The following is a 27,616-nucleotide window of genomic DNA, read 5'->3' as shown; positions in this document are numbered from 1 at the left end:
ATTTAACATGTGTGGCAGATGCGAGGTGTTCTTGCTCATTGTTCTTCTCCCCATGTAGATATGCAAAAGTTACAAAGGAGAGGGCCGGAAACAGATCTGCGGGCAGCCGCAACCATGCGAGAGACTCCACGTCTGTGAGCACTTCACCCGGGGCAACTGCAGTTACCTCAACTGCCTCAGGTCTCATAACCTGATGGACAGGAAGGTGCTGGCCGTCATGAAGGAGCACGGGCTGAGTTCGGATGTGGTCCAGAACATCCAGGACATCTGCAACAACAAGCACTCTCGGAGGAACCCCCCCGCCATGAGAGGTGTGCCCTTTGCCTTTCCCAACTGCGCAAACTTTATTCAAATAAACAGAGCTTACAAGGAAAGAGAGCTACCTGTAAGATCTCAGCTTCACCGCACAAAAACCTCCTTCTTTTCCCTTCCACACCTTTCCCATACGCACGCACCACTTTAATACAATTGATAATGATTTACACGTAGCTGTTACAGCCCCTGATTTTAAATAAGTTATTATTGTCAGGCACACGTGTGTGTCTGTGTTTTGTTTGTGTTTATGTGTATGTGTGTGCACTCCCACACACTTACATGTTCTTTAATGCCAGCACTTGGGAGGCAGGGACAAGCAGATCTTTGAGTTCGAGGCCGGCCTGGTCTACCTAGAGTCCCAGGACAGCCAGGAGTGTAGAGCTAAGCCGCTAGTTAACCATAGAGGCCAGGCGGTGATGGCACACACCTTTAATCCCAGCACTCAGAAGACAGAGGCAGATGGATCTCTGTGAGTTCAAGGTGACCCTGGGCTATACTAAATTAATCCAGTCTAAAAGAGAAACAGAGCCAAATCCCAGTACTTGGGAGGTGGAGACAGGAAGGAATATATATACTTCACTGGGCGGACAGAGGAGTATAAGGAGGGGAGGAGACAGGAGCTCAGTGCAGTCAGTCTGAGCAGTCAGTCTGAGGAGACAGTCTGAGGACAGGATCGCCCTTTTGCTCTGAGCATTGCTTGAGGTAAGAACTCTAGTGGCTGCCGCTCTGCTTCTCTGATCCTTCAACTTTCGTCCCCCGATAGCTGACTCCAAGTAGACCAGTTAGAATTCGTGCTACAGGCTTTAGCTTTTTCCTGTTCTTTTTTCTTCAATATACATAATGTGCGGTAGGCTGGCTGAGAACTTGCTATGTAGCCTCGGCTGGACTCCCACCCACCTCAGCCTCCCAAGCACTGGGATTATAGGCACGAGCCACCATGTCTGCCTTCAATTTTGACTATAGATAAGTTTAGGGAAACCTAGAGAAAGAAGCCTGGAATGTTTGTAGCTTAGATGAAACCGTAACTTAAGTCTGTGGTCCCTTTTCTGTTTGGTTTCAATGTTAGGAACGCTCATTCAGGTATTCACAATGAATGGAATCTCTGTGCCTTATAGAAATTCTTCTCTAATTTGCTCCAGTCTAGCTTTCATTCACTGTAGTAATGAAATTTAACTGAGGACTAGGGTCTGGAGACAGGCTCGTGGGGAAATGGGGGACTCATTGAGTCCAGGAGAGACTGTAAGAGTGTGGGGCTCCTCTTAGCCACAGACTCCTGTTCTACCAGGATTCCAGCTTCTGGATTGTAGCCTCCAGTTAGGAAACTCAGCTCACAAGTCTGGACGAGCAAAAAGGAACCTCAAGGTAGGACCTGAGCTTCAACTTCTCTTTGGGTTCTTTCTCTTTCCAGCTCCTCATTCCCATCGCAGAGGCGGGGCCAGAGGCGGGGCCAGAGGTGGGGCCAGAGGTGGGGCCAGAGGCAGAAGCAAAAGCAGAGACCGGTTCTTTCGGAACAGTCTAGAACTTATCCCACCTGTCTCGCCTCCGGAGTCTGGTCCACCTAGCCCAGATGTCACCAGCTGTAAGGACTCCCTGGAGGATGTGTCTGCAGATGTCACTCAGAAGTTCAAGTTCCTGGGAACTCACGACTGTGCCCAGCTTTCAGCCATTTCGTCTAAGACTCCCGGTCTCAGAGGATCCGATCAAATGGCAGCAAGCCTGAAGTTTTCAGAGAATGGGGACCCGAATGGCTTCTTTTCTAGGAATCGTGCTGATTCATCCCCAAGTCAAGCTGCCGGCGGCTTCCGTCTTGATGTGACACAAACACGTGAAGCCATGGCCGTGAAATCGAGCAAGCCTTCTGGACCCCACAAGGATGTCAAGGGCAAGAGTGAGGCTCAAGACATCCAGAAGGTCCCTTTCTTGGGTAGTTATGCTGGCGGAGCGGCTGTGGAAGGAATTCTAGGTGACAGGGGCACAGTCAACGGTCTGGGAGAAGTAACATTACCTAGCAACCATCAGAAGAGTACAGCCTCAGGATCCCGCACCACTGGCAGAATTGCCGACAGTGGTCAAGACATGGCATTCCTGGGTGGTAAATATGGAGGAAACACACCCTGGCCCATTAAATCGACCCATAATGTACCAAATGGCTCTAGTCAAATTCTGAATGAAACGCCTAACAACTCTGAAAGCAGCGCCACCGCCCCTGGAGTGCAGAGTCTGAGAAACCAGATCCCGGCTATGGCCGAGGAGATCACCGTCCCTGGAGTGCAGAGTCTGAGAAGCCAGATCCTGGCTTTGCCCGAGGAGATCACCGTCCCTGCACAGGCCAGCAGGCTGCCTCTGTCATCCCCGCTTTCCTCAAGCCACAAAATTGAGATCCCTGGTAAGAACTCTGCTCATGCCTCTGTGAGCCCAGTCAGTGAGCCCTCAAGGATGACCTCAGACTCCTGAGTGCAAGTCACAGAGGGAAGAGACTCCTGAGGCTTGAGGGCGCAGGGAAGGACAAACACAATACCGTGGCATTGAGTCTCCGGCCTCAGAATTGCAATCACTTCCTAGCCAGGAGTCCCTAGGGCCCTAGTGTTTATGCGGCATTCTGCAGAGCATCTATGCAGACTCCTAGGGGCAGCCCGAGAATCCAGGGTGGATGTGAATATGGACCCCATTTTCTCACAGAGAGGCCAGGTATCCTCATTTTTGGCATCCACGCATCGTCTTTTGTTTTGCAGATGACTTGGCCTTCATCACAAGTGCTGCATCGCCTACTGATGATCGTGGCCCAAAGGAAATCTGTCAGGACCACCTGTATAAGGGCTGCCAGCAGAGTGAGTGTGGTCCCTGAAAGATCCTTTAGTCCTGCTGGGAGTGTGGCACACACCAGGACTTGCCCAAGTGAGGGGACGATGGGGAAATGCCTGGCTGGGAGGACAGGCCGGCGTTGACAGGAAGTCAGCAGTCAACTTGGAGCTGAACAGTGAAGTTGAATTGGTTAGAAACCCCAACCCTTCTCTGTTAACCCTTCTCTGTCATTGTAGGCAACTGCAACAAGAGCCACTTCCATCTGCCCTACCGGTGGCAGGTATTCGTAGATAATTATTGGATTGACTTCCGGGTCATGGAGGACATCGAGAAAGCCTATTGTGATCCCCAAAATGAAATGTAAGTTGGTGGTTGTCTGCTGGCTGACGGGTTCTACAACTCGGACCGAGGGAAGCTTCAAGCTCAGCCTGTGGTACACCACGCTGCCTGATGCTGGAGACTCCAGGAATAGTTAGTAACTCGAGTGACATCAACAGTGACGTGAGGGCTGGAGAGATGGCTCAGAGGTTAAGAGCACTGTCTGCTCTTCCAAAGGTTCTGAGTTCAATTCCCAGCAACCACATGGTGGCTCACAACCATCTGTAATGAGGTCTGGTGCCCTCTTCTGGCCTACAGGCACACAAGCAGACAGAATACTGTATAAATATTAAATAAATAAGCAAATAAATAAATATTTAAAACAAAACAAAACCAAAAAAACCCAGTGACATGATTGGTTGATCTGTAGGTGTATCCTGTACAGAGGTCAGTCATTTTTCTTCTCCTTTTTCTTTTTTTGCCCCGAGACAGGGTTTCTCTCTGTGTAACAGCTCTGGCTGTCCTGGAATTTGCTTTGTAGACCAGGCTAACTTCGAATTCACAGAGATCTGCCTCTGCCTTCTGAGTGCTGGGATTAAAGGTGTGCATCACCACCGCTTAGTTCATGGCAGCTCTTATAAAGGAAAAAAAAATTATAAAAAAAGGCCAGGTGGTGGTACAAATACGTCCCCACGTGTGTTTAATTCCACGTGTTCTAGCACAGAAGTTTGTTGTGTGCCTATGGTTTTTGTGTGCCATCTCTGTATTCTAGAGACTTACAAGAGGGTTGCTTATATTACTGCATTTGCTAGGATTGGCAGGGGGATGGGGTGATAGCCACATAACCACATTTACTTTTGATGTGCAAGAGGGAAGGGTACTTTTCATTCAGTATGGAATTTAGAAGCTTTTGGTAGGTGTCCTGTGTTTCCGCATTCTGCCACTAGAGGGCGAAACTCGCTGTTCTCATATGTAGATGAGACATTTCTTTCTCCCCTCCCCCAGGTAAGACATTTTCCCCCCTCTATGTAAACTCAAGTTTCTCAATCTTGAAACTATTGATGTTTAAGAATAGAGTTGTTGAGGGCAGTGTTCGTGGTCCTGTTTTCCCTGCTTCCCTTGGCCCCGTGGTGACCACACATAGACATTCTCCTTTACCTAAGGTTCCACTGATCTTTCCTGATCAAGGACCTGAGAGCTCTTTCACAGGACGTCAATTCTCAGTCTTCCATCTCAGCAACACTAGCACTCTTGAAATAGATCGAGGATCTGTGTGTGTGAATTACAGCTATCAGTACATCGTATGAAAAATAATACCCAGGGCGGGAAGATGGGTAAAAGTGCTTGCCACGTCAGTGGGATGAACTAAGTTCAACCCCCAGGATCCACTGTGAAAGGAGAGAACTATTTCTAAGTGTTGCCCCGACCTCCATGCATGTTTGCATGTGCCTTCGTGCACACAGCATACACACACACACATTATACACAGTCACATCCTATACATACATGCACATCATATGCACATGCACATACTCACATGATACGTATATTCACAGTATACCCACAAAACATCACACATACACACTAATAAAAATTAAATGTTTTGAAGTTGTGTATTACGTAGCCTTCAGAAATCTGTCTTCACCCCCTGGAAAGCTATCTTATACATAGGAAAACAGAAAAGCAAAAAAGCCAGATAGTATATTATTTCTTTCTTGTGTGGGTTTTGTTTTGTTGGTGGTGATATTCCTTTTTTGGAGACGGGGTTTCTCCTCTATGTAGCTCTGAATGACCTGGAACTTTCTCTGTAGATCAGGCTGGCCTCAAACTCAAGAGATCTGTCTGCTTCTGCCTCCCAAATGCTGAGATTAAAGGCATGCCACTAAGCCTGTTTTTTTTCTTTTTAAAGATGTTTTAATATTACTGTGATAACTTTGGCCTTGTCAATCCTCTTATGGTTTCCATATTATTATTCAAACTATTTGTACTGCAATAAATTTATTTTTGTTTTTAATTTAAAAATGAGTTTTAATTAAAGAAATGAGTTCCAAGCTAGGTGTGCTGAATTCCAGCAGGACAGCCAAGGCAACATAGATAAACCCTGCCTCGAAAACCAAAATAAATAAATAAATAAGATTCCTATCACTTAGCCTATTGTTTTATGGATAATTCTGTTTTTTTATGGGGAGAATCACTTTACATTTTCCCTTTATATAAATTTTTTCCATTTTATGAGTTTTTGCCTGCATGTGTGGATTCCCTGAAGTGGAGTTACCAATGGTTGAGAGTAGCCATATGAGTGCAGAAAATTGAACCCAAGTCATCTGTAAGAGCAATAAATGCTCTTAACCCCAGTGAGCCTTTGTACTAGCCCACTGGGGATTTTTCTTTTGGGGGTGGGGAGAATGAATAACTTTGGATTTTTTAATTAATTAGTTATTAATTGTTTGAGCCAGGCCTTCACTAGGTAGACCAGGATGGCCTCAAACTCAGAGTGATCCTTCTGCCTCAGCTTCTGGTGTGCCGGGATTAAAGTCTATCACCATGCCAAGGAGGAATGCAGCTTCTGGAAACCATTCCATATGTCGTGCAGACAAGTTACCTGTCTGTATTTCCGTTTTTCTCGTATGTGTAAGGCCAGAAGCTGTACAGAGGAAATCTAGGCTCCATCCCTTGTACCGTTTAGAATGAAAGAGACAGAGATAGAGAAAGAACATTTAAAGATCCGTTGCAGTCCTACAATTTAAATTCCGTGTTCATGGTGGGGATGACCAGAATGTTGGAGGCAGAGGTCATGGGAGTGTTTACTTAATTTTTTCCTCTTGCTTTCAGCATTTTGATAGGACCCCATCAGATGGATTTCCAGAAGATGACCTGTGGTCCCTATCTCATCCGACGCCTGTCCACTCCTTCATTTGTGGCACAGTCAGAGAATTCTGTGTTCAGCACCACGTGGCTCTGGTACTGGAAGAATGAATTTAACAGATATGTACAGTATGGGGATGAGGTGAGCACCACTTTCCCCTTAGGGGTGTCTCAGCGTTTCTGATGCTAGGAAGAGACACATGGCAACTCTTAGAAAGGAAAGCATTTAAGTGGGGTGGCTGGTACCTCAGAGGTTCAGTCGTTGGCATGCAGGCAGATATAGTGCTCGAGATGTGGAACTGGGAGTTCTGTATCTGGATTGGCAGACAACAGGAGTCTGTGTCTACACTGGACATAGTTTGAGCATAGGAGACCTCAAAGCCCACCCCCACAGTGACACACTTCCTCCAATCATGCCTTTTCCTATGAGATTATGGGGGACAGTTACATTAAAACTACCACAAGAGGGGAAAAAGCCAAAACACTATTAACAGAATGTTTGAACGCAACAATCCTATCCTTGGAGAGAGGGTATAAAAGATAAACCTGTGTGTGTGTGTGTGTGTGTGTGTGTGTGTGTGGTGTTTTGTGGTAGGGGGACGGGCGGGAGTGGAGATAGCACAAGGGTGGAGTGTTCCAGTTCCAGTATACTCTAGGAGAACTGAGAATCACAAATATGTTATTTTTCAGGACACTTGGGAGACACAGTTCAATCATGTCCCTTTTCCTCGTTCTTTTTTTAAAATTTAATTTATTTATACTTTATGTATGAGTGATCTACGTGCACATGTTTATTCCAGAAGAGGGCATCAGATCCCATTATAGATGATTGTGGTTGCTAGGAACCGAACTCAGACCTCGAGAAAGAGCAGCCATTCTAAAAGATGGCCTGGACCTGTGAACCAGCTTTGTGTGTGTCAGTTCCAAATGCACGGCCAGCATAGACAGCGGCAGTGGGGAGTTAGGAGAGCGATGGAGGTGTCTCAGCGATCGTCGCACCAGCAGAATGTCTTTTTTAAAATTGATTTTATTGAGCTCTACATTTTTCTCTGCTACCTTCCCTTCTCCCCTCCTCTTCAGCCCTCTCCCATGGTCCCCATGCTCCCAGTTTATTCAGGAGATCTTGTCTTTTTCCAATGTAGATTAGGTCCATGTATGTCTCTTAGGGTCCTCATTATTGTCTAGGTTCTCTGGGGTTGTGATTTGTAGGCTGGTTTTTCTTTGCTTTATGTCTAAAAGCCACTTATGAGTGAGTACATATGATATCTGTCTTTCTGGGTCTGGGTTACTTCACTCAATATGATATTTTTTAGATCCATCCATTTGCCTGCAAATTTCAAGATGTGATTTTTTCTGCTGTATAGTACTCCGTTGTGTAAATGTACCACCTTTTCCTTATCCTTTCTTTAGTCATGGGGCATTTAGGTTGTTGCCAGGTTCTGACTATGACAAACAATGCTGCTATGAGCATAGTTGAGTGCATGTCTTTATGGTATGATTGAACATCCTTTGGGTATATACTCAAAAGTAGTATTGCTGGGTTTTGAGGAAGGTTGTTTCCTAATTTTCTGAGAAATCGCCAAACTGACATCCAAAGGGGCTGTACCAGCTTGCGTTCCCACCAGCAATACAGAAGTGTTCCCTTTCCCCCCACAACCTCTCCAGCATAAGTTGTCATCAGTGTTTTTGATCTTGGCCATTCTTACAGGTGTAAGATGGAATCTCGGAGTTGTTTTGATTTGCATTTCTCTGATGATTAAGGATGGTGAACATTTCCTTAAGTGTATTTCAGCCATTTTAGATTCCTCTGTTGAGAGTTCTCTGTTTAGATCTGTACTCCATTTTTTACTTGATTATTTGTTCTTTTGATGACTATTTCTTGAGTTCTTTTTTTATTTTGGAGATCAGGCCTCTGTCTGATGTGGGGTTGGTGAAGATCTTTTCCCATTCTGTAGGCTGTCATTTTGTCTTGTTGACCATGTCCTTTGCTTTACAGAAGCTTTTCAGTTTCAGGAGGTCCCATTTATTAATTGTTCTCTCAGTGTCTGTGCTGCTGGGGTTATATTTAGGACCATACGAACCAAATTTGGTCACTGACGTTCAGAGTTTGGATTTACACGAACTTGAAGGGTTGGACTAGAAAGATTCTAGGCTGACCCACCGTGGGGACATACCAAAGAGGAACAGAAGTCTGGATACACTGAGCATCTGTCCTTTTGTGTAAAAATGTCTCTTCCTTTGCTTCAGAGGTTTATAAAATCAGGTTGGGGTAGGAAGAAGGAGACAAAGAGAGAAAGGTCTTCCAATCAAAGTGACATTGAAAGAAATGAATGAAGCTGAGAGTATAATATTCTAGGGCCGGGATTAAAGGAGTGCACCGCCACCATTAAAGACATGCACCACCCAGTTTCTATGGCAACTGGTGTTAAAGGCGTATGTCATTATGGCTACTGAGATTAAAGGTGTGTGTTACCGTAATCTGGTCTGTAAGGCTGCCCAGTGGGACTGTTTTCCTCTCAGGTCTTCAGGCAGTCTTCATTTATTAAACTACAGTTGAGGTATCACTACACAAGAGTAAAGGAAGGACAAGAAATGGCAATGTGAGCTTTCGTGTTGTTAGAAGTGAGGGGCAATGGAGCTGCTAAAGCAAAGAAAGAAAATCCCCACCACCTCTGTGGGGAGGCGCAGGTATGCCTCAGCAGACACCAGTGTTTCTGCTAAATGTTAATGTCCCCCATGGAAAGGACAAGTGTGCTGCGGGAAGGGGCCCTCTGTTCAGCAGCACAAAGGGTGTTCGCAGCACACACATTTTATCAACGAATCCCTCAAGGAACCTAAATGAGCAGAGAGGAGCAGGCAGAGTTGCCTTTTTGAAATGGGCTAAACACCAGACTCGATGTCTTGGTCCCCTTGTCAATCTGCTCTTTCCCACGGCCTGTGGAGCGTCCTTGCAGCAGAGTTCTCGTCACACCGGATGCAGATTCTTTTTATGTTCAAGCCAAGTATGACATCAAAGTACAGTCGCATAGACAAGCATGTAGGCCCTTGGCCCTAGGACATTTTCCTCAGGTGCTTCTATTCCAGTGCCCTCTCCTGATGGACATTCAGTAGGCCTTTCCTTAGGGACGGGGGGAAGGAAGGAAAGGCTTATTAGAAAACTGAGTATCACTAAAGGAATCATGAGCCCTCCCCATGTAGGTGGCCGGCAGGATTCCTGTCTTCAGCCCCTATGCTCTGGTTTTCAAGGAACCCCTTGAGATGTAGGATTTTACATCCTGTCTTGCTCCTACTGCAGAACCAATGCAGCAGAATGGCGGCTTGGTTTTTTGTCTGTTCGTTTGTTTTGTTGGGATTTATTTATTATCTATACAGTGTTTGACTACATGTACGCCTGCATGTCAGAAGACAGCACCAGATCTCATTACAGATGGTTGTGAGCCACCATGTGGTTGCTGGGAATTGAACTCAGGACCTTTGGAAGAACAGTCAGTGCTCTTAACCTCTGAGTCATCTCTCCAGCCCCAGCAACTTAGTTTTTTTTTTTTTTTTTTGGTTTTTTCGAGACAGGGTTTCCCTGTAGCTTCTAAAGCCTGTCCTGGTGGAACTAGCTCTTGTAGACCAGGCTGGCCTCGAACACAGAGATCCGCCTGCCTCTGCTTCCCGAGTGCTGGGATTAAAGGCGTGCCCCACCACTGCCCGGCCAGCGACTTAGTTTTGACACATGTCTTTCCCCTCTCATCCTGAGGCTTGCATTCTTCCTAGATGCCTCAAAGCCAGAGATGAGGTCTACGTTTCTTGAGTATCCAAGCCCCTTTAAACACAGCCTCAGTGGGTGGCAAACCCAATGCATCTGAGGGCCTGCTTGCGCTACTTACCGGGGCTGAAGGCAGAAGAGAGAGCCAGGTCATTTGTGTCTGAGCATCAGCAGCATCCCTGTTGGCACCTAGAACTTACAGGAGTATTGGAAAGGCTTCTTTACTACAACTGCAAACTGCCCGTGATGTCCTGACTCACACAAGACTATCAATTCTGTCCCAGTGGCTGCAGATGATTTTGTATTGTCTAAGTGGTGTGAAAAGAAAATCTCAGTCATGGTCTTCAGGCAGACCCCAAAGCATCATCCATTTCTACAGACGGTGCTCTCTCCAGCTCTGCGACTTGGTGTCCTGTGGGAAGTTCTTCAGCCTGGCTCGGGAGAGAGCATGCCTCCCTAATCCCATCGCCAAAAGCAAACTGTCTAAGATAGAACAGTAGAGATTTCTGTCCCGAAAACCTACCCTCACGTCTTTACCTGTGTGTTCTTCACTTTTCCTGCATATAGAGCAAATGCCATCCCTGCTCCAATATCAGCTCTCCGTACCTGGAGTCTTTGTTCCGGTCCTGTCCCAGGGGAGTTGTGCCGTTTCAGGCCGGTTCACAAAGCTACGAATTGAGCTTCCAAGGTGAGTTCCTGTCTTTAGTAGTGCGGAATGTCTGTGGAATCTGGCACTGAGCACACGAGTAGACAGTCCACACGCGTTGCCACACCCAGGGTCAAGGGTCTTTTTTAGCTGGGAACTTTGTCTGAGAGTGGCAGCTGGTGGCTGTCGGATCCATGTTCTGACTCTTTCTGCCACCTCTCCCTTGGGAGATCAGAAGTTTGGACAAGAAGTCTCTAGGGGTTCTTCAGCTCTGTCAGAGTATGTTTCTGATTTTGGGGGTGTGCTTTGTGAGTATTTAGTTGCCGACGACGACAATGGAGTCTTGATCCTCTGGGTACCCTTAGGCTTCTAGAAACTTGCTCTTGGCTTCATGCCCTGCCTGTTGATCAGTGATTTCATTTATCACCTCCACTCAGGCACGTGGGCTGCCACCACATTTTGTGTTCTGCCACGGTGTTCATTTGAACCTCTGTAGGAAGGTGTTGGTAGCTTCTACCAGTCTGCCTGCCATGTTGAGAGAGGAAGAAATGAGGGCTGGAACCAACTTCCCTTTAAAAGTGCTTTGGTGCGCTGTGCCTCAGGGACAGGCCTGAATGTGGTCAGACACTCACAGAGCCAGGCAGGAAGAACTGATCCTTTCTCAAGTCCTTGGCTCTCCTGGGTGGTCTCTGAGATCTGAGTCCCTTTATTGAGCCGCAAACAATGTAACTTTAGGGATTATATTATGCCAACGATTTTGGAAATCAGCCTGGCATTCAGACCAAGACAGGCTGAAAAGTGCCCACTGCTTCATTTCCTCTATATCCGCTAGAAAAAAAAAAATGAATAAATAAAGAGGAGTAGATGTCAGTGGGATGTTAGGGCAATGGTCCTAGTTTGTATCTCTGTTATGATAAACACCATGACCAAAAACAACTTGGGGAGTAAGGGTTTAGAGAAGCCAGGGCAGGAGTGTGAAGCAAAACCGTGGATGAGTGCTGCCTACTGCCTTGCTCCCCCTGGCTTGCTCAGCTGTCTTTCATACATATTAGTTCCCTCTGCCTGAGCATGGCACTCCCCACAGTGGGCTAGGCCCTCTCGCGAAATTAGCAATTTAAAAAATACCTCCCAGGGTTGCAGAGGCCGCTGTGAGTTTGCTGCCAGTCTGGTCTACAGAGCAAGTTCCAGGACAACCGGGAATACACAGAGAAACCTCCATCTCAAATAAGCAAAACAAAAAAGAAAATGCCCCAGACTTGTCCACATGTTAATCTGATGGAGACAGTTCTCTCTTCCCAGATGTGTCTAGGTTTGGGTCAAGTTGCCAGAACATGCCATGGCTATTGTTAGAAATTACGATTATAAAAACTAGGTATTAAAAACTAATTGGGGCCAGGCGGTGGTGGTACAGGCCTTCAATCTCAGCACTTGGGAGGCAGAGGCAGGTGGATCTCTGAGTTCAAGGCCAGCCTAGTCTACAGAGTGAGTTCCAGCCAAGGCTGTACAAATCCTGTCTCAAACAAAAACAAAAAAAGAAAGAAAGAAGTGGAAGGGGGCTACCTAGGGCATGTCTTTAATCCCTTCACTTGAGAGTCAGAGGCAGGAGAATCTCCGTGAGTTCCATGGCCAGTAGTGAGACCCTATGCCAATACAAAATAATCCCCTCAAAGTAAAACTAAAAAAGACATAGCTATTGTATTTCAAATTTATTTTCTGGTTTGTATGTTTCATTTAAAGTGTGAATTTATTTTTAGTGTGGATGCTGCAAAAACAGCAAGCACTGTCAGCCCCTGAGCCATCTCTGAAGTCCTTGGTTTAAAAAAATATTTTTAAGTGTATATATGTATGGATATTTTATGTAATAAAATGGTGCACCATATTTGTGCCTGGTGCCCATGGAGGCCAGGAGAGGGTACTGGAATGCCCAGAACTGGAGTCAGACGCTTATGAGCTACCGTGTAGGTGAGGGGAGTCAGAGGCATAGGAAGGGTTTGAGAAGCATTGCTTCAAGATCCAATTTACCCTCTCATGTTGTTTATTTTGTTGTATCACTGTTGCTGAGTCTTAGTTGTCACAGTAAAATGAATCCATTTCACTTGTGCGGTCGGTTGGTGGTCGATGAGTAACTTCACGCAACGACCACACTGACTGAGACACACAACATTTCCGTCTGTCTGGAAAGTTTGTCCTGCCTCTTTTACAACCTCTGGCCCCATCTTTTACTCCATGACGAGCAATGGCTGGTTTGCTATAAGTTCCTATAGGTCAGTTCTACTGTTTCTAAAACGTCATATTAATAGAGTATGCATTTTGCATATTGCTGGCTTCTTTCACTTAAAATAATTGCTTTTAGAATTATTTATGTTGCTGCAAATGTAGTTCTTTACCTTTACTTGCTGAATAATATTCCATAATAAACACATGCCATGGTTTGTCCTTTCATCCATTGGTGGACATCGGGCTTGCTTTCCAGTATTTGCCTATGAACATTTATATGCTGGTCTATGTAGGGCAATTCTTCAGGTGGGGTTTATGGATATGTTTGGCTTTGTGATAAGTTGTGTAATTTCCATTATTTACCCTCTAACAATACATGTTAATTTGCTTTTTGAAAAAGGTCATTCTTGGAATTTAGAGCCAGGTCTACAATTGAAAACAACATTTCATAGTGTGTGGGTTTTTTTTGTTGTTTTTGTTGTTGTTGTTGCTTTTTCTTTCCTTTTTTAAAAAAAATCTAAAACCACTCTCTTTTTGTGCATTTAAGATTCAGCCGTGAATGTTAGCTGTACAAATGACTTCTGGAGGAAAAAAGAGTCATTTCCTAGGATTAAGTCTTGACTTATTCTTTTCTGTCCACAGGGATGATTCAGACAAACATCGCTTCCAAGACTCAACGGTGTGTTGTCAGAAGGCCGGCGTTTGTGTCGTGGAAGGATGTGGAGCAGAGAAGAAGAGGTCCAGAGTAAGTGTTGGGCAGCTGTCTAGCTGGCAGGTGTCTGAGATGCATGCTTGGGCCCTGACCTCGCCACGCCGCCACCGTGCGCCACGCTTCTGGAGTGTTCTCGGGAAGTTCCTACTTCTGTTTCCTTGTTAAGCAACATACTGTGAGTGAGAGGCTCAGACCAGGGGTCAGGAGAGCAGGCCCTCCATTAAGCTTTTTATTTATTTATTTATTTTTAGGTCTTGGGTTTTGGGTGTAGGGTGGGAGGGATCCAATACCAGGAAACCAGCATTTGCCCCCCTATCTCACAGGGGCTTTTCGGCAGGTCTCACCCACACTCTGTTTTCAGCTGTGACTGGATCAACGGGTGTGCCTACCAAGTACTGAATACCCTGGGTTTCTGTTTTGCTGTGGGTTTTCTGCTATATGGTTTATAGAGGCAGGGAGGCTGAGAAAAGGGCTTGAGCTGGCAGCCTGGTTTAAGACTTTGGAGAAAGATAAAGTTGGCTAAAGGCACTGGTTTGAGTTTTAATTGACTTATAATCATTGTATACTATTGGGGCATTTCAAGGCGGGTTTTGCTGTGGGGAATTCATTGTAACTTGCCTGTCTGCTGTGAAACTCAGTAAAATCTCATTGTTCACAAACCTTGCGGTTGAATTTTTTCTCCCCGGGGGATGTGTGATGATATGAACCTGGTTTCAAGGCAGGTATAAAATCAAGCTGTTTGTAGATTCTTGTGGTTGTAAGGGTCTGAGGCAGGTTACCATGAGGCAACATGGGAAATAACATCTAGAAAGAGCTCAAACATGGGATGGGCAGAGAGTGGTATCCAGAAGGCATGTGGGTGTCAGTGCTGCAGGATGGAACAGCCTGGTGCAGGTCCTCCACTGCGGCCAGGTCCCTAAGTTCACACCCTTAGCCTCTGGGATTTGGGCACACAGCCCTCACCAGCCACACTGTGCTCATTGCTGAGACCCATCTTCAGACCCTGGGAACAGTGGCTGGTGGGACGGGTGCTCAGTAATGACAGCTTCTGGTTTGTTCATCTTGGTGTTTAGACAACACGTGTACATCTAACAAAACTAACAACGAAATGTCATAAAGTAATACCCATTTCACGTTCCCTTTTCCCATGCTGTTGGTAATGACCTTTTATAGTTGATCTATTGCCTATCACAGCCAGACAAGGTCTGCAAATGGCATTTAGCTGGTTTATTCCTTTAATCCCTCAGGAGCAGAGGCAGGTGAACCTCTGAGTTCAAGGCCAACCTGGTCTACAGGGCAAGTTCCAGGACAGGTTCCAAAGCAACACAGAGAAACTCTGTCTTGAAAAACAAACAAACAAACAAACAAAAACCAAAAAGAAAATAACAAAAAAAGTTTCTTTGTGTGTGTGCACACACATGCGTGTGACTGTGTGGTCTCACCCATTCTGGTACGGGTAGAAGGCAGAAATTGACAGTGGTATGTTTTCCTCAGTCACTTTATCTTGAGACACAGCTACTCACTGAAACTAGAACTTGGGTTGTCTCCACCTTCCTGCCTGTGCTGTGTGGCAGGGAGGGTGCTGCCATGTACAGGTTTTTATGTGGGTGCAGGGGATCCAAACTCAGGTCCTCACTTTCCCCAGTGAGCCATCTCCCCAGTCCACCCCCACATTCTCTCTCTCTCTCTCTCTCTCTCTCTCTCTTATGTTTTTGAGATATGTAGTCTTAGCTGGCCTTGATTTCAATATGTAGACCAGGCTGGCTCCAAACTCACAGAGTTCTGCATGATTCTGCCTCCTGAGTGCTAAGATTAAAGGTATGCACCTCCAATCCGATTTCTCTCTGTTTTTAAAATGTGGGTTAAAAAAAAATCAAAATGGGTGGTATATTCTAATGGGGTCATTTTATGGATGGCTTCTGTAGGCAGTTTACGAGATTTTGAAAATTTGGGTTTCTTTTTTTGTTTTTCGAGATAAGGTTTCTCTTTGTAGCCCTGGCTGTCTTGGAACTCACTTTGTAGACCAGGCTGGCCTCAAACTCACAGAAATCTGCCTGCCTCTACCTTCTGAATGCTGGGATCAAAGGCACGCACTACCACACCTGGTGATTTTTGAGGACTAGTGGGGTCCAGACTGGGTTTTTGGTCAAGAATGCAGCACAAGGGCTGTTCTTATTAAGATATGTAACATCTTACTGCCCTGTCTGCTGATATTAGGGGATGTCTGCAGTTATTCTAGTGTTTCTGCTGATTATTATTCTGGTCTTCCCACCCTGATATTCAGTGTCTATGGAAAGGAAGATCTTCTCCGCTATGTCTTTCTATATCTGTCTATCACATGGTAAGGAAGTTACAATGCATATATGCGTGTGCAAGGAAGTTCATACATATACACACCACACACACACACACACACCACACACACACACACACACACACACACACACGGTCGGGACAAACCCTGAAGAGTCAGTTCTCCTCTAACCTGGAAGGATCCAGCAATCAGACTCAGATTATCAGTCCTGCATGCAAGCAACCGTACCAACAGAGCCATCTCGCCTGCCCAGTGCCTTTACAGTATAAAACGGTGGGAAAGAGCATTTATATTACTTAATTACACCTTTTTTAAAAGCTGTGGTTACTGGAACCAGGAATTTCCAGGGGTGGTCCAGAGGAAATACAGAAGTCAACAACGTGTTTCCAGGAAGCCCTGGCTTTCTGGCTGCCTGTTGCAGGCAGAAAGAAAGGGAACCTAGTGATTCTTCCTTCTGTCTTTATAGCCGGCAGCCAGTGATGCCCCAGGCAGAGGCTCTGATCCTGGATGTTCTTCCCCAGAGGAACATTAGCAAGTTTCCTTCCAACAGATACGAGGTACTTGGTTCTCCTTGTTTTAAAGGTGGGGAAATGCTTTGCATTATTAAGTCTATGGGTTTGTTATCGGAACGAAGGAGTTGCTTCTGCATCAGGTCCAGATTCAAAGGCAGGTGTCTCTATGATTGTGATACTTTCCCAGGAAACGGTCGCTCTCCAGGGCATCTCACTGTGTTCAGGATGCAGTGTTACTTATAGGTTCTTATAGTAACCCCGTGAGATCACAGCAACACTGATAAGAAAGCAGAAACTCGAAGAATGTGCCTCGCTCTGTCACCAGCCTGTGTGGCCTTCATAACCGCTCCAGTCTGGTTGTGCTCCATAGGTTCCTCCGATCGCTCTGTCACTGGTTGGTTTTGGAGTTTGGGCTTCCTGAGTCTCCTAACTAAGTCATACCCCATATAAGTTGGCCTGAATGGACAGATTTATGGATACTTTAAGCCAGCCTCTTTCTCTCCTGAGAACAGCAGTGGTGGTCATGGCACAGGGCGGCCACATGTGCGGATATAGCATGTTTTCAGAATTTCCTAATTAACATTTAAACATCTAAATTTTCCCTCAGTTGTTGGAACTCAATAGCCACGACGAGGAGTATGTCAAAATAAGTGAACTTTTTAAAGCGTCCATGAAATATCACAAGATTGCAAAGATAAAGAGGATTTGGAATGAACAACTCTTCCAGGCTTTTGAAAGGTGACATAATCAGACCTTGTTTGGGGCCATGTTATTTATTTTATTTTTGCATTTATTTATTTGGGGCGAGGGTGTGGGGCATGCATGCATGCCATAAGACTACTTGCTGGAGTCATTGCGCCCTCCCCCACCCCCCCAGTCCAGGTGATTGAACTCAGGTTCTCACACTCAGCGGTGGCCCTCTTGCCAGCCCAATGTTCCTGGTACTGAATCTCACACTTCTCCTTATTAGGAAAGCGTTAATGATGAAGAAGAATAAAACTGAGATGCACCTGTTTCACGCAACAAGCCGTGTTCATGTGGATTATATCTGTCAGAATAACTTCGAGTGGTTTCTATATGGAAGTTTGGAGAACAGATATGGAAAAGGTTTGTGCTGGAGAATGAGCCATGATTCCAGCTCCTCACATACTTTTGTTGAGATGTTCTTGGCATTCTTCTGTAAGCCTGCACGTCTGGACTTCAGTGGCCTTGGGAGAAAATGAGCTGGGTTACCTGCAGCCTGTGTTGGGCTGTGGGTACTAGGCCTTGGCCCTAGGTCTTCTGTCTTGTTCTTTTTCTCTGGGAACAACACAAGGGCTTCACACCTGTAAACTGCTCCATCTTCTGGCTATGTTGTCTGCCGTTAGGACTTAGAGGAGATGCTTCTTCTTGCCTGGTGTCTGTGCTTGCAGAGCCTTTCAAACTAGCTTTGTATCGACACCGCTGGATTCCAGTTAGGAATGGGGAAAGGAGCCTGGCAGTGGTGGCATGTGTTTTTAATTCCAGCACTCGGGAGACAGTGGCAGGAGAATCTCTATTCACTCGACGTTAGTTAGCCTGGTCTACAGAGTGAATTCCAGGACAGTCAAGACCCTGTCTTGAAAAACATAAAACAAAAGACCCCAGAGAAGAGGCCCCTCCTTATCTCAGCTACGCTGGGTTTTCAGGGGTTTGCCCACACCCAAAATATTACTTCTCTTTTTGTTGACGAATCATTCAATGTTGGTGGATATTTAAGAAATATGATATAGTCAGGCCTGGCAGCACAGCATAGTATAGAAATTTGTAGTGGGGACCAGATCTATCACAGTGAAAAATGATACAGAATAGCTGGATATGGTCGAATATGCTTTTAGTCTCAGCACTTGGGAAGCAGGGGCAGGAAGACCTCTGAGTTTGAGTTTAGCCTGATTCACAATAGAGAGTTCCAGGACAACATAGTGAGACCTTGTGTATAAAGTAAAGCAATAATAAAATACAGAAGGCGTGCCACCCCTTCTGTGAGTCAGAGGCTCGCTGGATCACTGAAACAGAGCTGTAGTTAGCAATCCAGTAAAAGTGAGGGGCTGGGAACAGCTAGGAAGGAGGGCAGCAGTGACAGCCAGAGTCAGCGGTCACAGACACTTAGATTTGTGTGTATGTTTGGTCACTTTCTAGTTCCTGACTAACTTTGTAAGTCTACAGAGGGATCCTGGATGGACCAATTCTCTTGAAAAAGAGTTTGTTCTTTTGCATTCCCCCCTCCCCCAGACAGGGTTTCTCTCTGTAGCTTTGGAGCCTGCCCTGGAATTTGCTCTTTAGACCAGGCTGGCCTTGAATTTACAGAATCCGCCTGCCTCTGCCTCCTGAGTGCTGCAATTAAAGACACGCACCGCCCGGCTGCAAATCAGTTTGTTTTGAGATCATGAATGACACAGTGGGAGGTGGGGGAAGACACAGCAGAGCAGTTCAGGCTCCGTTGCAGGACCTGAGTTTGAGCCTCATAACTCAAGTGAAAAAAAAAAATCAAGGCATAATGGCATATGCTTGTGATCTCAGTGCTGGGGAGGCAGCCAGGTAGAGTGCTGACTCTCACTGACTGGACAATGAGAGATCTATACTCAATCAATCAATAGATGTGGATGGCACCTGAACACCTGCGCCCCAGGTTGTCCTCTGACTTACACACACGCGCATGCAGACACACACACACACACACACACAGTAGCAGTCTGGGCTATCTCAAAACTCCACAACAGGGCTGGGGATGTCGCTCAGTTAGTAGGCTGCTTCTCTGGTGAGTTTGCATCATTGCACCCTGCAGCCTCCAGAGGGCGCCTTCCCTCAAAGCATTTTTCCTCTTGTCCCTTGGGTCGGGTTTATGACAGCAACAGCCCTACTTTTGACATCAGTTTTCTGCCTCTGTGGCTTATCTTGTAACCGTGACTAAGGTGTGTGTGCGTTTGTGCGTGTGCGTGTGTGTGTGTGTGTGTGTGTGTGCGCGCACGTGCGTGAGCAAGCATGTTTGAGTACTAGTGCATATCTGTTTTTTTTTCTTTTCCTTTTCCACCCAGTCTTGAGTTTCCAGCCCTTGGAATGACATCACCTACATTTAAGATGAGTTATTAAACCTCTCTGGAAATGTTATCATGTGTGGAGGAATGCCTCCCACCAGACTGGGAATGCAGTTAAATGAACGATGAGGATTAACTATGTCACTAAGGCGTTACTGGCAGGTGTTTCGTCCACACCAGCATCTGATTCTCTGTGTCCTGTTTTAACCGGTGCTCATTGATAACAATTCTCTACCTTTCTCTGATTATTTCCAGGAAATTACTTTACAAAAGAAGCCATCTCTTCCCACAAAAATTGTCCATACGAGGCCAGAAACAGTGTTATGTTTGTGGCCCGAGTCCTGGTTGGAGATTTCATTGAAGGACACATGACGTACAATAGCCCTCCCGCGCACTACGACAGCTGTGTGGATAGCAGGTTGAATCCCTCCGTCTTTGTCATCTTCCAGAAAGAGCAGATTTACCCAGAGTATGTGATTGAGTACATGGAGCCAGAAAGAGACAAAACCTGCATAATTAGTTAGAGATGACGTATACCGCGCCGAAACCATTCTGCTGACATCTAGGACCAAATCATCCCCAGACGGTAGTTAGACTTTCGCGTTTCCTTGCTACATTACCGATTGTCTTAAATCAGCCATTCTCAAACTTTTCTCCCTCCAAATTCAGTCCCGGGCTGTACCCCTACAAGAGCTAGGCAGTGTGCTCTTTGTTAAAACTCTCTCCGTGATGCCAGCATTTTGAAAAGATTGTGTTGTCTTAACGTTACCAGTCAGGCTGACTTCCGAATTGTCTGGAATCGACTTCGCTCTTTCTCTTCTCCTCTTTGTTTTTCCTGTTTATGTAGGACTGCTTTAGTTTCACTTAAATTGAATTGGATATTAGTTTGGGAAATCTGAGAGTAATGTAATCATGTTGATTGAAATAGGGACATAAGACATTGCATTTATGGGCAGAAAGCCTGCTGAGGGAAAAGAGTCTCAAAGTTCAATTTAAATGTGATTGAGACACAAAAGCGGCAGCAATACTATTATGCGACGAAACGGATCCGAGGGGCACGTTGCTCTAGCTCTGCATTCGCTGGAAAGACAGGCTCCGTGGAGCTGACGTTGACACACATGTGAAGAGCCCCCACGTATAGTTCAGAAGCAGCTCACTGGAGTCAGCTGTCCACTTAGGCTCTTGGTGTCCATGTTCTGATTCATGTGATTCCAGGGGACACTTCTTGCAGGTCAGACTTTCGTGGGATCATCTGGATTTTAGTAAGATGAAGTTGCAGTACTGGTAAACCCGAGTGCTATTGGCATTTGCAGGCAGAGATAGAAAAGGGACACCAGAAACCAGGAAAGGCCGTCCCTGTTTGAAGGTCGGGCTCGCAAGTCTGGTTTGCTGGTGAGCACTAAAGCAGTACACAGAAAACGGTGTCCCACATAGCCCTTCCCTTGCTAGCCGCATCTGTTTGGAAAACATAGCAGACGTGTGTCCTAAGAGCATTTAGGATGCCTGGACCAATATTTTCTTCCTTACAAAGTATGGATCGAATCTTCCTTCAATCCCCCTTTCTCAACGTTTTATAAACAGTTCCTACAGTTTCCTGTCCTGTGTTGTTAGTGGGCATTTGGTCAGATGCTTTACTTTGATGGTCTCCACCATTAACGCTGGATAGATCATTTTTTACAGCAGGGCTCTTTTCTGGGGTGCATGCCACAATTTTTTTAAAACTGATTTTTCTTTTTTTCTTTCTTTTTTTTTTTTTTTCTTTTTCTCATGTGGAATCTCCTACTTTGGAATACCCCTCCTCTGACCTAGACCATGCTGTAGACATGTAGTGTATCCAACTACCCAGTAAGCTAACTTCTAGTTGGATATTTACCAGTCGTCTCTGGTTCAACAGGTCCAAAATGGAGCCTTTCTGTTTGCCTCTTTCAAAGGGGTCAGTTCCTGGTGTGTTTGTGCCCCTCCCCCCCCGCCACACACCCCAAGCCTTAAATAGTGTCACTTGCTCCCTGCTCCCAGGCTCCTAGCTTCCCCTAACCTCTTACACATCATAGTTATTTCCAAGTTCATTTTTCACCCCCCCCCCCACAAGCCCTTCTGTAGTCCTTGCAGTTCTTAATAGGGTTTCTCTCTAGCCTTGGAGCCTGCCCTGGAACTCACTCTGTCGACCAGGCTGGCCTCGAACTCAGAGATCCACCTGCCTCTGCCTTCCAAGTGCTGGGACTAAAGGTTGCGCTACCACTGGCCTGCTTCCTTGTGGTTTTTGATGACTTTTGCACCTGATTCTATTCAGTGGTTCTCAGTGAACTGTTCCCCCCAGCTCCCCGCAACTAGGCAATATCTTTTTCAATCTCCAAAGTGCGATTCAGACACAGCTTCTCCACATAATTCTATTAATTAAAAAAAAATCAAAGTTGATATCATTTAAGAGGGAAATAAAAGGTCATAACTCCGGCACGACTTTACAGTACTAAGGCATAATGGAGTCGTCAGATGCCTACATTTACCATGAATCAGTGTGAGCTTGGAAGAAAGGAATTGGAGGGACACGTATGGACATTAGAGTAAAAACTAATGATGCAAGTCATTTGCAAATGTCAGCTCTATCTGTTCACGGTAAGAACGAAATACCTTCATTGAAATAAAGATACTGTACAAAAGAGCTTATGGATTATCCAGACAGAGAATGAAGAGATATATTCTTACAGATCGAGCTCTGGGTCATACATGAATGTCTGATGAGACATTCAAAACTCGAATAGGGCGCAGAATAATTTCTTATTGTGAGGAACCGCCTAATGTATCGAAAGATAGGTAGTTGGCTCTCACTCGCTAGCTAAATCCCAGTAGTGCCCTCCCCCGCCCGCAGTCATGGCAACCATAGACCCTACTAGACCCGTTCATCCTTTTAAAGGTAGATCTTTTTTTATAACATCTTTTGCCATCTTGAGGTGATTTATAGGTAATACAGTCTACACATGAGCTTATTAAAACTTAATTTAGCGCCCTACCTGTGTTGTAATGGGGAAGAAACATAAAGATGGAAACTTTGTAATGAACATACACCTCAGTGTGTACGTGTGTAAGGGCTCAGGCATGACTGTGTTCTACGCTTTGAAAGAGGCGTTAACTCTATGAATAGGTTTGGACTTAAGAGTCCAGCCGGGGCAACTACTTGAAATGGGTGAAGAACGGGAAAGTGAGAAATAGAGGAATAGGTGACACAAACCAGACAGCATTAGGGCACAGCGAAGCAGACCACGCCCCTTATCTGTCTATGGTGAAGGGAAGGGCGGGATCAATCACTTTAATTTAATGATCATAAGACAGGACAAGTTACAGTTTGTCTCGGAGAAGCCAAGTGTTGTGTCTCTCAGACAAACTGTAGGTCCTGCGTAAATGTCCGACAGGACATTAGACAGTCGCAAAGGTGCAGAAGAGTTTGTGTGTGGGACTGACCCATTCACACACAGCAGGACGCTTGTTCTGCCTCAGGCTGCATCTACTCATTGCCGGTAATAACCTTCAGATAGAAAGCCGACCGCCATCACTCTCGGCACGCTACCGTGAGAACCACGGGGCCTTGTTAGTGGCAGCGCTCTTGGATTCATTCAGCCGTTACTTCTATTCTGTTTTACTAGAGCGTAAGCCAGAGCCTTGCTTCAACCCCCCCCCCTTCCCCCTGTTTTTAAACCACTTTGTGCCTTGGTTACGTCTATCTGTATCAGCCTTGTTTGCACAATAAAAAGAAAAAAAAAAGGAACTTGTTCCATTTGCCTTTATTTGCTCTGTTTACGGCTACCTCAAAACAAAACAAGAAAACCCCAACTATAGACACCAGGCTGGAAGGCAAAGTAGACACAGTAATAGATAGGTAAGGCCACAGGTGATTGCCACAGCTGCGGACTATAAACGTAGAGAGAGAGGGAAGTGATGGAAGCCACAAATGTTCTTTTCCTCCTCTGACCCCAAGGGTAGTAGCAGGGCTAGGTTGAGACACGAAGGTGCATATATTTATAAGCAGAATTATCCTGTTGGCCAATCCTCAAAAGATGGTCTCTAAATCTGGACATGGTAGCAAATACCTTAGGAGAGGCAGGTGAATCTCTGAGTTCTAGGCCATCCTGATTAGTCTACATTATAGTGAGTTCTAGGCCAGCCAGGGCTATATAGTATGACCCTGTCTTCAAAACAAAGCCATTGTCTACACAAAGCCTTGGGTTCAATTCGCCAGCACTACATAAGATCAGGGGTGGCGGTGCTTGCCTGTAATCTCAGCACTTGGGAGATGAAGTTCAAGGCCAGTTGGGAATAAATGAGTCTCTTTCTGCTTGTTATTTTGGTTTTAAAGATGGGTATAATTTTCTATTCATCCTTTTTCCCGTTACAAACCTATGGCTGCTGGAGAGAGGCTGAGAGCAGTGTGCATGGTAGAGCACATTTGACAAAGGGAGGCCAGAGCTGCCATGAATCGGGCTTCAGTAAGGCATAAAATCGGGTCAGCAAGGCATAAAACCCTCATTATTAAAGCATCCATACCCGAACACATAAATGCTATCAAACCAAACGTGAGCAGATAGTCATGGGGCTTGATTATAAAAAGTTTCATATGCTCTAGCGTGTGCATAGGCACCAGAGGGCATTCTGGGTAAGTTGGTGCTCTCCTCCCACCATGCAGATCTCAAGTCTTGTCAGCCAGTGCCTTTGCCCTCTGAGGCATCTTTCTCTTTCAGTTGTATCTTAGGTGGCTTCTCTCAGAGGCAAACAGATAAGGATTAACTGAGGGCAGTTCCTTTAATAGGAAATCCCAAGAAACACTCTCTCAGTTCAGGTCTTAGGCTGGGGTCCATTTCCATTAAGGAACCTTAGGGAGACCATTGAATATCTATTTCCAAGTCATTCCGTAGAGGAATAGTAAGCTAGGGTATTTGTCCCCTGTTAGAGAGGAAAATCCTCTTAGGTTTAGTGAGTGTGTATGTATATTGCTACCAATTTGACTATAGGAAAAGTTTATATGAATGCACAAAAGAAGTAACTCCTTGCGGGGCGGCAGTGGCACACGCCTTTAATCCCAGCACTCGGGAGGCAGAGGCAGGCGGATCTCTGTGAGTTCAAGACCAGCCTGGTCTATAAGAGCTAGTTCCAGGACAGGCTCCAAAGCTACAGAGAAACCCTGTCTCGAAAAACCAAAAAAAAAAAAAAAAAAAAAAAGAAGAAGTAACTCCTTCAGCAGTGTAGATAAAGACATATATAAATGTAGCTGAACAGACAGGAGAGCTGGGCATGCTGACACACGCCTGTTATTCCAGCGTTTGGGAGGCAGAGAGGTTGCCTGAGACAAATAAGACTCATGGAGTAAAATGACTCCTGGGAGAACAGATGAATATTAGGGGAACAAAATGGAGATAAAAAAAAATTGTGGGGCCGGGTGGTGGCAGTGCACGCCTTTAATCCCAGCACTTGGGAGGCAGAGGTAGGTGAGTTCTGTGAGTTCGAGGCCAGCGTGGTCTATAGAGGGAGTTCCAGGATAGGTTCCAAAGCTACATAGAGAAACCTTGTCTCGAAAAACAAACAAATAAAAGAACAAGTTTGTTATTCTTGTTTGTTTAGGTATGTCCTCTCCTCATTGTCTTTTTTGAAACTTTTATTTGTATATCCTGTATATGGGTGTTTTGCCAGCACACCACATCCATGCCTGCTGTCCTCAGAGGCCAGAAGATGTTCTGAGCTGCCATATGGGTGCTCGGAATCAAACCAGGGTCCCTGCGCTCTTAATTCGCCAAGCCATCTTCCCGACTCCTCCATTTTGTTTTTGAAGACAGTCCCACACTATAGCCCAGGACAGCCTTGAACTAAACATTCCTCTGGCCTCAGCCTTCCAAGGGTTAGGGCTACAGTTGTGAGCCACCCCTCCAGGGGGTCTCTTTTTTTCTTTATTTCTATAAACAACCCCAGAGAGGAGGGTCGTGCGGTGCCCCTTTTAGAAGCTCGTTTTCAGTGAGAGAACATCATTTTGCATGTCTTTGTAATAATCCCTCCGATCAGTCCTCTGGGTGAGAGCTGTAGGCATCAGCCCATTGGGTATTCCAGCCTTTCTCTCTCGCGGCCGGCAAGCTCACTCCCTCTGCCGAAGAAGACCTTAGGTAGAGAGTTCAGGTACAGATGCTAGTACCAAAGAGACAGGGGCCACTGCTACTTTCTGGTTTTTATCTTTCTCCACCCAAGTCTTTACTACCGATCCTCACCCATCCATGTTTCTCTCAGTAGACACTTTTAGGAGCTGAGGATAGCGACCAAGAGCACAGAGAAGATCCCTGCTTGCGTGAACTTGAACTCTACCAACAAACACAGAAACGAGAGAAAAAAAATGTCAGCTGTATGGCTCCATGCAGAGACAGGGACAGGGAGCCTACTTTATACTGGTTGTCACAATGAGGGATAACCTGGAACTGCTTGACACAGAGACACTCGGGCCGAGGGATTCTGTCACTCCCCAGCTGAAAACTGTTTAGTGGCTTCTTTGCATTTACATGAAATCAATTCTTTCAGGCTGAAAAGGTTAGCGGCTCGGCTGACTGAGTCCCTCATCTGCCGTTTTCATTTTTGTATCCTGTCACCTCGTTAGCAGGCGATCAATAAACGTCCGCTAGATGAATGGTGCATTGAGCAAAATGGAGAGATATTTAACAAATGTACAGGTTTGGATTGGTACCCACCCAACAGAAGTATAAAGCGAGTCGAATACGGAATTTTCTCTTAGGTAGATTAGGAGAGTAAATGAGGAGGCTGAGGAGGTGGCTCAGCTGTTAAGGAGCTGATGTCCCAGAGCACAGGGTTTGGTTCTGAGCATTCATGTCAGGTAGCTCACAACTCTAACTCCAGGGGATCTGTCACCCTCTTCTGGCTTACATGGGGCACATGGGGCACACATACATTTAAAAAACCTTTAAGAAGGAGAAGAAAATTAAACAGAATCGTCCCAAGACTTTGTTACTGAAATATATCACAAACAGTATTTGCCTTTTTCAAATCATGTACTTTATTTATTTAATTTTACCTTAATGGATTCTTTGTGGACTTCACATCATATGTTCTGACCCCACTCATCTCCCTGTCCCCTCACATCCGCCTTCTGCTCTTGCAACCTCCCCCAAAACAAAACCAAATTTAAAAGAAAAACCAAACAAAACCAAAAGCAACAGCAAAGAAAAGGAAGAATCTTGTGGAAGCTGTAGTGTGGCCCAGTGAGTCACAGTATACCCTTTGGTCCGTCCATCTTTACTTGTAAGTGTTCATTGCTATGAGCCGTTGGTCTGGTTCAAGGCCTCTGGCTACTGCTACATCACCAGTAACGGGCTCTCACTGGGCTCCTCTCGGATATCCTGTTGTTAACCTGTGTCACGGAGATCCTGCTGTTTTGGGTCTGTAAGTTCATCCCCTTCACATACTCCAACAGTTCATTGATTCGGTGGATGTTGGGATGGGCCAACTCAGCCCTGGTTCCAGGCTTGGGTTGGTCAGCTCGCTGGCTTGCAATCATCCTTACCACGGGATGAGTTCTCTAGCACTGCCTAGGCTAGCTCACCCACTGTAGCCTACAGCAAGGAGCAGGGCCAGTTCTCCTGCTCTCTGCCCTCAGATCTGGGTCCCCCTCACTCATATCTCCAGGGCCAGCTGGACTGTTTTGCCCAGGCAAGGTGCAGGGCCCTCTCTCCTGATGGTTGTAGGGGGCATTCAAGGGAGGTGGTGTGGAGTCAATGCTTCTGCTTTCATGCCCTCAGGGCTGGCTCACCTGCACCCCAACAATAGGGTCAGCTCTACTATGCTGCCCAGACAGGAAGCCAAGGCTGTTTTCTCAGGCTGCAGCCAGTGAGGGTCAGGGCTAGCTCTTCTACTCTTGTGCCTCCAAGGCTGGCTCTCTCACCTGCCACAGGTGGTAATGGGTAAGGTGAGGGAGGGCAGATGAGGGCAGGCAGGGTCAACTCTCCTGCTCTCATATCGTCAGGGATGACTCCCCAGTGTCCCCGACCACAGGGTCAGCTCTGGTGTACTTCCCAGGCAAGGTACACTGATGAGGGGTGGGGTTATCTTTCCTGAGTGTGTGTGGGGGG

General features: G+C 45.9%; 1 protein-coding gene across 2 annotated transcripts in view; it reads left to right on the top strand.

Annotated features, from left to right (window-relative positions):
* The window catches only part of Zc3hav1 (zinc finger CCCH-type containing, antiviral 1), a 41,866-nt gene extending 18,598 nt beyond the window's left edge, over nucleotides 1–23,268 (top strand). The window contains exons 3-14 of one of the 2 annotated variants that reach the window (XM_038318390.2): nucleotides 59–311; nucleotides 1,724–2,519; nucleotides 2,577–2,701; nucleotides 3,048–3,143; nucleotides 3,354–3,477; nucleotides 6,268–6,442; nucleotides 10,622–10,742; nucleotides 13,560–13,662; nucleotides 16,410–16,500; nucleotides 17,063–17,193; nucleotides 17,426–17,562; nucleotides 19,764–23,268. In XM_038318390.2, coding sequence (XP_038174318.1) covers nucleotides 59–311; nucleotides 1,724–2,519; nucleotides 2,577–2,701; nucleotides 3,048–3,143; nucleotides 3,354–3,477; nucleotides 6,268–6,442; nucleotides 10,622–10,742; nucleotides 13,560–13,662; nucleotides 16,410–16,500; nucleotides 17,063–17,193; nucleotides 17,426–17,562; nucleotides 19,764–20,032 — 2,421 coding nt within the window. In that variant the 3' untranslated portion in view covers nucleotides 20,033–23,268. Of the gene's footprint in view, nucleotides 1–58; nucleotides 312–1,723; nucleotides 2,702–3,047; nucleotides 3,144–3,353; nucleotides 3,478–6,267; nucleotides 6,443–10,621; nucleotides 10,743–13,559; nucleotides 13,663–16,409; nucleotides 16,501–17,062; nucleotides 17,194–17,425; nucleotides 17,563–19,763 lie in introns of both variants that reach the window. The other variant, XM_038318389.2, reaches the window with a different exon arrangement.
* The last annotated feature ends 4,348 nt before the right edge of the window (nucleotides 23,269–27,616 follow it).

This window comes from Arvicola amphibius, chromosome 2 (assembly GCF_903992535.2).
Source record: "Arvicola amphibius chromosome 2, mArvAmp1.2, whole genome shotgun sequence".
Lineage (NCBI taxonomy): Eukaryota > Metazoa > Chordata > Mammalia > Rodentia > Cricetidae > Arvicola > Arvicola amphibius.
Note: the sequence above shows the minus strand (reverse complement) of the source record. Positions and strands in the feature narration are given on the sequence as shown.